Genomic DNA, 11,151 nt, shown 5'->3' with positions numbered 1-11,151 from the left:
TAAATATATTTATTTTTCCGGCCAAAGCTAAAATATTTAATGTAAAATATTTGAACCTTAACATGAAAACCGCCAAAAAAACCAAAGGCACAGAGATTCCCAACACAATAAAATGTTTAATTAAGATGCTCATGATTTTTGGACACCAGGAATGTTTGTTTCATATTTTATTGTTTAAAGAATAAATATGAGCATCTTGATTCTCAGAGTTTGTATGTTGACGTCCACCTAAAAAACACAAAAACGTGTGTTAAGTCTGTTATTTTAGCCAGAGGTTGGTTAATTTACATTTTCTACCGTTCCCAAAGGAGGGAAAACATTTAGGCCTTATTATTACTACAGTTATGAGTTTTAAATTCACCCAATGGGCTGCAGCATTTAGTCCTGCATTAAGCGGTCTACAAAAATATTTAAAAGATTAAAATTTACAACTAAAACACTGGAGGATGTCCTCTTTGGATCGCATTTTCTCACCGTCAGTCAGAGTCTGGTATGGAGTTCAGGAACAACTCGATGTATCTTTGTCCTGAAAATAAAAATAAAAGTATAAATGATTCTGGCACCAACAGAGTTCTTAGTGATCAATAAATCCTGAATTTTTTTTTTTTGTTCAAATCCCATAAACGAAAAATGATCCATAGTTAAAATTGGGTGATAAAAAAATCCATGATTGTTTATCATTGATTTTTGATGACATGGTTGATTTCTAAACTCTTAACACCGTTTTGATGCTTGGCTGCAACACTAACATCAAAAGACTAAAGCTTGTGGGACTTAGCCACGATTACAGATAAATCCTTAGAATTTGTTTTCAGGATATTTACATAAAGTGATCATTTTAATTTAAAAACATGCTTTTAATCAGGAATCTATTATCGAGTGTTTCTGTTGCATTAAATAAATGCTGAGTTAAGGGGCACATAGTTTCAATGAAAAAAAAATTAGGTTTTGTTGTTAAAAGTCACAACATAAATTAACCCTTGTTTATGCAAACTGCAGGATTAGTTCTGTGGTTTCCAAAGGGCTTAACCTGTTTTTCCTTTGAATAAACAGTTTCAACTAAAATTAGGTTCCTCAATGGCAGGGGTTGGCAACCCATGGCTCTTTAATGCACACCTGGAGATTTTTCAAAAATGTATGAAAATGAACAGAAAATAGATTTCTGTTTGTTGAATATGGTGTGCAGGAGGCCAAACAAACATTAGGTGTCCAATACTGTTAAGAAAAAAATTGTATAATAAAAAAAAAAAATGAAAACATTTCTGTGAATGAAGATTTGTGTCATAGCCTGCAGCCAGGTTCCAGGCAGGTGCTTTTGTAAACAAACCAGCAGATGTGTCTCAGGCCATGGATATCCAGGGAAAAAAGCAAGATAGCTGATGAGAACGGAGGATTCAAAGAAGAACGGACCGAATCATTTCCTTTTATTACCAAAGCGGAAGGATTGCCTGCATTTTTGCTTTGTAATGAGAGTTTGTCAAAAAATAAAAAGTAACATGGAAAGGCATTTCCATGAAAGGCGTGCTAAATATGCGGCCGACCACCAAGAAGGGAGTGAGAGGAAAAATTGCAATTGCTAAACTTCTGAATAAATTCCAGAAAAGATAGATTTAAGCAGAGGATTGCGTCTCTAAACTCCACTACTGCTGCTAGTTTAGTTGCACACATGTCCAACAGGTAGCGCTCTGATGCAGGGAGGTGAACTTTCATTTTTTTCCCCAAATCTTCAAAATAAAAATAACACCATAAATCTGATTTCTTTATCATGTTTCTATAATTTCATCAATGCAACAAAACTAATGGAATTTAAAGTTAAGGCATCAAATATCGTACAGCACAACAGTAAAATTATCAGTCGATTTTCAGTCGATGACCTAAAGATAAGTGCCACAAACTGACGAACCCCGAAAAATATATTTAATTATTTCACTCTATATTTATGTACAAATATAAAGGGAAATATTTATAAAAATGTATTCATCATTTTTAAAATGTGTTTTCAATTATTCAAAGATTTTGTTATTTATATTTTAATGGTATATTTGCCGTGATATTGGGGCCCTCCATATACTTCAGGGATCACACCACAGTTGGAAAAAATCACCTTGTGACCACCACTTAGAGAAACTCACAGTAAAGTCTCTCCTGACCTGCTGTGAGCACGATTCACAGCCAGACATCACCTTCTAACAGCGTTCCTCACCTATCTTCATTCCTCCTGGTCAAACGCCTTTTGATTTGCTGATTTTCACTGATTTTCTGGATAAATCCGGTAAAATATCTTCCTTTTAGTTGAGTCCAGGACCACTTCTGAAGCCAACCCTTTAAGTTTCACCTTCCTCACAGACATCATGCCCTTTCCTCCGATCACCCTGAAGGGCGTTCATTGTCAGGTCACTGCGGAGCTGACGTGGTTTTAGACGTAGTGTGAGCAGGTAGATCGCATCAGAGCGTCGGGTCGCAGTGTGAGAACATACATCGTGAGCTGTGAACTCAAACTATACCACGAAACCGCAGGGTTTGCTGTAGCTGCGTGCAATGATTGAAAAAAAGAAAACGTGTATGCCGTCCAGAACGTAGCAGCAGACACTGAGCCCTTGTCTGCCACCAGGAGGCGCAGCCATTTTACCTGTAAGCATAAAACTTCCTAATGACCATCTCTGAAATTTATTTAGGAACAGTACTTCTTAGGGCTGCAACTAATTGCAACGATTCTTTTGCAAATAAATTAATCTCTTGATTACTTTTTTAATCAATCAATAATCAGATAGCCAAAGGTTCCTTTTTACAAATCAAACCAGGGGAAACACATTTTTCCACTTGAGGAGTTCTGGATAGAACATATTGACAGAATGTTTTTTTTTTTTTTTTATCTTAAATGCAAAATATTTATTTAAATTTCTTTTAAACTCTTGGTATAATTACTGCTCCAAGTGGGTCGCTCTGTCAGCTGAAAGCATGTTAACGATTAATCAATTGCTAAATTAGTTGAAGATCATTTCAATAACTGATTAATCCGATTGTTTCAGCCCCAGTACTCTAAGGAGAATCTGCGTAATTTTTGATTAATTTAACAGTTCTTATGTAATTTGTTTATTGTAAACAGCGCTTTTCTTTCTAGTTTTCACTTTAAGGTCTCTGATAAGGTTCCTACCCATGTTCATACGATCCTTGGACATGGCGTCCACTGCGTCCCTGTGGCAGTGGAAGAAGACGTCGGCCTCTCCGCTCGGCCTCCCGTCAGGTCCAAACTCCACCAGGATCTTGGACACGGCGAGAGGAGAAAAGAACTGTAGGAGGACAAAAGGACACGCTGTGGCTCTGATGTCTCCAACACTTCATGTCACATTGAAATGGTTGATTTTTGCAGCACCTTCGCGATGTCTTCTCCAGAAACCTGGAAGGGAAGTCCTCTCATGTGGATGTAATGCGTTGCCACATCTGAGATCTGATGGGAAACTGATGCACCACAAATAAAGACCGATTAGATCCAAGCATAGATCTATAAAACTAAGTCCTGCTATTCTCCTCACCCGCTCTATGGTTCATCTGGGAGTCAGTAACTGATCTCCTGCTCGCCGGCTGGGATAGATCCGGCTTCATTGTCGTCCTCCTCCTCCTCTGGGCGGTCTGGATGTCGTCCATGCTGCTGGGGAACACCTCTATATATCTGCACAAGAACAAAGAGATATAATATCAAATCTCCAAAATATTTCCATCATTATCTTAACATTTACATCTTTCTCTTATTTTTTCCTAAAGATCTGGTCTAGACTGGGAACTTTCCCTAACAAAGTTTTAGAAGCAGAGTAAAAAGTGCAGGTTTTGGTTCCGCCAGACTAGAACGTGTTTACAGTGTTTTTTTTTTTTTTACATGGCTTTCAAACTGTAAACATGACTTCTTCTGACCTTTTTTTCCTGCAAATGTTTCATAAATGATAACAGCTGTGCCATCCTCTCTCCATGTTCAGGAGAATGGAGCTCCACCAGATGCTCAATGTGTGGAAATGATCAAACTATGGTAACTTTTCAGACAAAGAGAAATGTCAACCTTTTGAGAAGACACCAAAAAAAAAATATTTTAATGTATGGAAAATAAAAGATAAGAAGTTTGCAGTCTAAAGACAAAAACACTAAAAAAGTTAATTCTTGTATTTTTTTTTATTATTTCTATGCAAATTGCTCAAATTCTCATCTTTATACCAAAATCGTTCCTCAGCCAGTATGGAGGCCTCGAGTCACCCGTCTCTGCTGGGCTAAAACATACATTTTCTACTGACAATAATAACATCTGACTAAAAATGATGAACCCAGGGGAGTATCTTGTGTTTTTAAATCAGCACTGATGTATTTATTTTAGTGGTTTGGACCAGACCTGACCTGCAGTGACTTACCTGTGACCTATGAGCTCTCTGTCTTTCTGCAGAGCTTTACTGGCTTCTTCCTGAGAGGAAAACTGCACATATGCTTGACCAGAGTTTCTCCCCCTGTTGTTGCTGAGGATGGTGATCCCGTTTTCAGCTATATTCAAACCTGAGTCAAGGAAACAAGAAAACAAGCTGCGGCCATCACAAACATGCAAAGCTTTAAGGAAAAATACAAAATAAAAAAGGAAACTACATGATGGAGAGATTATTATCACTTTATTCTTTAAAGTATGCATATTTTAATATATCAAACTTGTTTAAACTTAAATACTCCTTTTTTAAATATTTTTTTTATGTCTATTGGATTCTTTTTTTCTTTTTTTTTTTAATCTTTAATGATGAAATGAAAAGCGAGTCTACCTGAGAAGAAGTGAGCGATGTCGTCCTCTGTGCAGGAGTAAGGCAGCCCTCTGAGCAGCACCACGCCGTCCTCTGCTCCGGCCTCGCCGGCTTTCTTCAGGATCACCTCGGCGTCGCCGTTTGTCACTTCATACACTGAGGAACCAACAGAACATCACAGTATTTACTCAAACAAAATGCTGCCTGGAGGTGTTTTTAATAAAGAGGGTCAGCAAGAGAAGAATTATTTGATTTCATTTTCTCTGCACTAGCATCCAATAAAACCGTCACTGCTCTGGAAATACAGCCAAACCCAGCTGCTTTTTCTGAGCAGAGAAACACTTCCATTAATAAACAAGCGTTCAAATGACAAAAACACCCCAGAGTTGTTGTTTTTTTTTTTTTATCTTTCTGGAGACCCTTTTATGTTTTTCTTGGAAATCTTAGCTGTCGTTTTTTTTTAGCTAAAAACCAGCAAATCATCAGAAGCATTTAAATCAAAAATCTCCAATATCTTTATTTTTATAGTTCATTTTAAAAAAGCACTGAACTGATTTAGTAAGATGAAATTTGCCTAAAATCATATGCCTTTTTAGATGAAGTGGTGCTGCATGCCCAACTGGAGTGAAATTAGGTTTAAAAACCAACAATCACCAAGGTATCAATCCTTTTAACAAAAAAAAAATAACAATAATCTTGAGTGTATATGAAGAGTTTTAGTAAATGATGAAGAGTTAATGATGACAAAGATTCAAACATGAAGCTATAGTCATTCACTTTAAAACTTTTCCCTCGTTCAATCTAACTGAGAACTTGCAAAACTCAAGAAAATTTAGAAAAACAAGAACAGAGGTATTATTAACTCTATTTTCTTGTGTTAGATTCACAGGACTTCATTCTAAAAAGGTTAGAAGGAGAGGCAGGTGGTTCTTAGAGCCCGTCCCAGTTCCCACAGCTGTTATTAACTGCAGATCCTGTATTGAACTGTCAGTGATGATGCTCCCCATCCCAGAACAGGACCAAAAGATTGAAATTGAAAAAAATATAAAAGGTATAAAAAGAAAACAAGTGTTTAGATTTTTCAGTTTCCATTTTCTTTTCTTTCAGGTAAACTTAACCCCAATTTATCTCCAATTTAGCAAATCTGAAGCCTCCCTGAAGCAGGAGAATGTTTTATGATCTGATGGAACAAAAGGGCAGATATTGGCAGTTGTTTTAATAGCACCTCTCCATACTATGAACAGTGAAGTTAAGCATGACAAAGGCAGCATCATGCTTAGGGAGGGGAATCGAAAAAGGGGTTCCTGTTCAGCACTGGTTCCGTGTGTTCCAATTCCATGGCACCGATTGGCAGCTCGCTTAACGATTCTCTTAACGATTCCAGGCAGCACCAGAGCCTAGCGCTGGGCAGCACGACTTACGTTACGCACACGGCATTCAGTAAGCAAGTACGACGTGACCAGACGTAAGTTTAGAAAAGCAAAACAAAAGCGGTCAAAGTGATCAACAGATTGGCTTCATTTTAAGGAAGAGAAAGATGGCAACAAGGCGCATTGCAATCATTGCAAAGTGGCAATTACATCCGCGAGAGGAAATACATCCAACATGCAGAAACACCTGCGCACACAACATGGCATACATTTTTCTGAATGTGGGGGCTGTCTGGATGATAATGACCCCATCTAAGATCCAACTTCATGAAACATTTATCGCATTAGAAGAAAGACTCCAACCTGCATCAAACTGAAAAGTGGTTCTGATCTTTTTTACAAAGCATAGTTGGAAATTATTATCATGAACACTGGAAACAAATCAAAATCAAAATAAGTAATTTTTCTTTTCATTTGTGCAATTGTTCTTGAAGTGAGGAGATAAGTAAGACACTTTGCCAATGGAACAAGACAATTTACATTTAAAATAAAAAAAAATAACTATTACATTTTCTTATTTTAAGTGCACATTATCTAATTATCTTATCTTATAAGTAAAAATACTCGTTCCATTGGGAAATCATCTCATTTATCTACTCAAGTTAAGGATAAATGCACTTAATTTAAGACATGTTGACTTATTTCTAGATTGTTTTTTGCAATACAGTGCTGACGACAAACAGACAGAGCTATAATAAAACCAAAAGGTGTTTTCACCAAGTGTTACTTTAATGCTGCATGCACTGAGAATGTATTGTAATGAAACTTGCCAGTACAGATTCTTAACCATCCCAGTAATGGCATTTAACCCTGTTGTAGTTTACACTTTTATAAGTGCAGAATTTTATGCTTTGTTTTTTGTTCAGGTCACATTTATAAGCATTACAAAAACACACTGCTGCTTTTAAAGACCTAATAATGGAATTCCAACAAAGGACCAACCTAAAGAGAAATAAATGCAGACTTGCTTTCTGGTTTGTTTTTCCTTGATTTAACAGAAAAACAGATTAAGTTTGTTTTTGTTACCACAGCTGACGGTTAGAGGAACCCACCTTCAACATAACGTGGACCGAGGTACTGTCTGTGTTTCTCCAGAGCCTTGGTCACATCCTCTTCGTGCTCCATCTCGATGAAGGCGCGTCCAGACGGCCTTCCCAGCCTGTCCAAAGTCAGGTGGATCCCCTTCTCTCCGTCGCGGATTCTACAATCTGCAGCACAGTTCATTTCTGTCACTCCACCTTTTATAACATAAAGTGTCAGGACTAAATATTTTTACAGATTTCTTCTGTTCCAAGGTCTTGTGATCATCAACCGGACGTAATCTCACACAAATTTAACCTAAGTTAATAGAAAATATGATCACGATAAGCCTAATAAGGAACCGGACAGCGGTCCGCTACTCCATCACCTCTGCTTTAGAAAATATTTGAGTTTCAACACCTGTTTAAGCTCAGATCAAAGCACCTATATCAAGTATGAGTTTGGGGTTTGTATTAGAACTCTTTTAAACATCCATTCTAGCATTTTATGGCCATTTAGGTGGACATGCTAGTGCCTTCTTAATCAGAATGTAAGTCTGTATTAGCTGATGTCTAACAATGTTTACAGGGTTTTTCAGGAAGACATCCAAGTTCCAAAGCAGCCCCAACTATCACACTAACACCACCCTGTCTGTGTGTCAGTATTAAGTTCTGATTCTGAAAAGCTTTATTAGCTTAAAACCGAATCTAATGACGCAAAAATCTTCCAAAGAAGTTGGACTTCTGTCACATCAGTCTAAAACAAAACATCCTTCTAAAAAAAGTCTTTATGGTCACCTTTTTTCTTTCCAAACAGATCTGAGATAAGCTTTTATGCTCTTATTGATCGGCAGTGGTTCTGACCTTAGAACTCTCCCACAGGAGCATTCTCCACCCTGTTTCTTGTTATTCTATGGTAAAATCTGACCTTAATTAGAAAAATTGAGGCCTGAAGTGCAATAGAGCTTATTCTGTCCTCTTTGTTGGCCTCTTAAATGAGTTAATTTTGTAATATAGAGTGATTTTGGTCAGTCAGTTGAACTGAGCTGTTTCTCTTTGAAATCTAGCCTTCTTCATGTTGTCAAACAGGTTCTTTTACTTTTTCCTTATCTTATATTTCTGGTATAAATAGCCGCTGGCAGTTACTAACGCAGAAAACAAAAGGAAAAGAATGTTAAAAGCTCAATAAAATGGTGTGATTACTTTTTCACACTGACTGGGGTTGTTTAGAAAGATTATTTGCCTTTTAACATCAAAAAAAGAATCATGTGAAATCAGTATTTTGTATTTAACTAATTGCAGCATAAATATGCCACATTTTTTCAAGACTAACTGGTTCATGCTTTAGATGTATTTAATTTATAACATGAGAAACAAAGGCTAAAGATTAAAGAGACAGCTACAAGCATCGTTAGAGCAGAAAATGAGCTGATCACAGCAATATTTACCCAAAAAATCCTCATCTCATCCTCAAACAAACTGTGCAGCACTTTTATTAATGCAGGATGTGCAAACTTTCCACAAGCTGTCGGGCCCTGGGTCCTAACGTAGCTGCTCACCTGAGAAGAACTGCAGTAGATCCTGCACGGTGCAGGACCAGGGAAGGCCCTTCACCTGCACGATGTACACCTCCTTGGTTGGTGACTGGGAATCGGCCTGATAGTCTGGCAGAGGAGGGTATTCCTCTTCGCATGGTGACCCTGCCTAGAAGACAAAAAGTTGATTTTTCAGGCCCCCAAAAAAACTAGGTAGTATTACTGAAGGTAAGATAATCAAGCAATTTTTATAGAAATAAAACTTGAAACCATCCATCTTTGAAGCCTTTCAGTTAGAAATATTAATCTAAATTTAAGAATAAAATTGTCATAAAAATAAGTCAAAAGCAGAAGAGTTAAGATTTCTAAGATGATCAGAAGGGATAAACAGGTTTTATAAAGATATTTAAATGGCTTTATGCAGCGAGTAGTGGGGTAGAAGTCAGGTAATTAACAGGCTACCACAGTAAATCATAAATCATCTATATTTTAGCTTTGAAAGGTGGGAGCAGACAGATCAGGGCTCAGATATGACAAAATGGGATCAGTTTCTGCAGCAGATAATTTAGTCTTTTAGAAAACTTGATTCAGTTTCTTATTCTTGAACTCACAAACATTTCCCTTTATGGTCAGCTTTCCAGCAGAGGGTTTTTGTGTTTTTTTATTCCCAAAACCTGACTATTCTTCCTCACGTCGTTCACTGAGGGTAGGTACCCCCAGAGCATGATGCTGCCACTGCCGTGTTTCACTGCATGTGCAGAATGATTTGGAACACTGGCAGAAGACGATGTTTAGTTTATATATCAGACAGTAACACATTCTCACACCCATATTAATTTAGCCACGATAAAACGAATAAACACAAGCTATTGTTGTGAAATTATTAAGGGTTTTTGTATTCCTAGTCTGACTTATATCTTTGTGCAATGAGAACATTTTGATCCTTTCTAGGCTCTTTGAAAACGATGGTTTTAGTTGACATGCAAATTAGAAAAATCGTGTCAGGACAGCTGAACTTTACTTTAAGTTTGTGTGATTTTGATCATAAAAATGGAATCAAGCCCGAAAAAGAAAGTTCCCTGGGATAAGCTATGCTGCTGTGGCAAAATAATATTTTAAAAGGGGGAAATGTACAGGGGCGGAGCTAGATGGGGGGCCTTGGCCACCCTTAGCCAATCATTGGCCACCCCTACCATTTTTTCCCCTCTAATAGAGACGGTGGCAGCAGTAATACTCTGAAGTGGAATATTCAAAACATTTGAATTTTTCATATATTAATTTTTTTTAACCTATATTCATAATTACTTGACAACAAAATCACTGTGGTTAATTATACACATCAATTTACTAACATTAAAGATGATAAGTAGATAATTCATGCTCTTTTCAGAACTAGATTTTGTGTTTTATGGGGTTAAGAGAGAATGTGTCTTTGCTCATCTAGGAGTCTTCAGTGAAATCATAACTATTTTAATAAAAACGTATTAAATGATACATTTATTTAGATATTAGTAGATGCACGTATCAGTTTTATGCAGAATGACTATTGATACAAGTAGGTAAGTAGTGAAAATGGAAAAGATGTTAGCCCCAGAACTCAACCCTTTATTTAGAAAGCACGGATGTTTAAATATATGTGTCTATTTGTTAGCAAAAGCTGTAGGAAAGTATAGTTTGTCTTATCTTAGGCTTGACCCTCAGGTTCTGGCGCGTAACCGCTTTCGGCCACCACTGTTAATTGCTTGGCCACCCTTATAGAAATTTTCTGGCTACGCCTCTGGAAATGGAAGCTGTGTTAATAAACTGGTGGAGCTGCAATCCTGGGTCTAACCTTGGTGCAGAACCGGTGATGAACGCTTGTCCAGGCGGGTTGGAGCGGACAGAGAGTCCGCAGACAGACTGCGGGTCTCCCAGAAGTCCAGGCTCGCTGCTGAATGGAGCTCCAGCTGAACTCAGGCACCACGCTGCTTCTGCTTTTCAACTGTCTGAGTGCGACACACCGCTGCAGCAGAGACAGCAGAGGTCTGCAGTTAGAGGACATTCTGCGTTTTAAGACGTAGCTCAAAAGATCTCAGTCTAAAGCAAAACTCCAGTCTGTCCTTAATCAGTTGGATAAGTTCGGCTAGCTGATAGCTTTACGTGACTGTTAGCCGAAAGTCACGTGGGTCACTGACTGTCAAGGACGCATACACGCGGTTAATCCCAGTACATCCCCTCTGATGGTTAAACCAGTGAACCTGCGATCTGCTTCCGGTTTAGTTTTCAAAATAAAGCTCCACCGAACCCCGTGATAAGACACTTTAATGCGGATATATTATAATATACGAACTTTTTTAGTCATGTTCCGGAAATAATAACTTAAATTCAGTTAATATTATTTCAGGATTTAAAGTCATAAATA

The 11,151-nt window shown here is 37.6% G+C and overlaps 1 protein-coding gene across 1 annotated transcript; it reads right to left on the bottom strand.

Moving 5' to 3' along the window:
* Nucleotides 1-381: 381 nt before the first annotated feature.
* Nucleotides 382-10,962, bottom strand: grsf1 (G-rich RNA sequence binding factor 1). Its single transcript, XM_038276275.1, has 9 exons — nucleotides 10,582-10,962; nucleotides 8,775-8,919; nucleotides 7,249-7,404; nucleotides 4,788-4,922; nucleotides 4,395-4,533; nucleotides 3,534-3,670; nucleotides 3,374-3,459; nucleotides 3,155-3,290; nucleotides 382-526 (listed from the first exon to the last, which is right to left on the bottom strand). Exons 1-9 carry the CDS (start codon nucleotides 10,789-10,791, stop codon nucleotides 477-479), a joined length of 1,194 nt encoding a protein of 397 aa, XP_038132203.1. The 5' UTR covers nucleotides 10,792-10,962; the 3' UTR covers nucleotides 382-476.
* Nucleotides 10,963-11,151: the final 189 nt, after the last annotated feature.

Source organism: Cyprinodon tularosa, unplaced genomic scaffold (genome assembly GCF_016077235.1).
Source record: "Cyprinodon tularosa strain WSP-4 unplaced genomic scaffold, ASM1607723v1 ctg1237, whole genome shotgun sequence".
NCBI classification, from domain to species: Eukaryota; Metazoa; Chordata; class Actinopteri; order Cyprinodontiformes; family Cyprinodontidae; genus Cyprinodon; species Cyprinodon tularosa.
The sequence above is the reverse complement of the archived record's forward strand: the minus strand, read 5'-3'. Positions and strand labels throughout refer to the sequence as shown.

Coding starts and splice junctions, on each gene's coding strand:
- grsf1 (XM_038276275.1), bottom strand. CDS start 10,791: ATGTCCTCTAACTGCAGACCTCTGCTGTCTCTGCTGCAGCGGTGTGTC. Junction 4,534..4,787: donor CATCGCTCACTTCTTCTCAG/GTAGACTCGCTT, acceptor TCCTTGACTCAG/GTTTGAATATAGCTGAAAAC. Junction 527..3,154: donor CAAGGATCGTATGAACATGG/GTAGGAACCTTA, acceptor TTTTATTTTCAG/GACAAAGATACATCGAGTTG.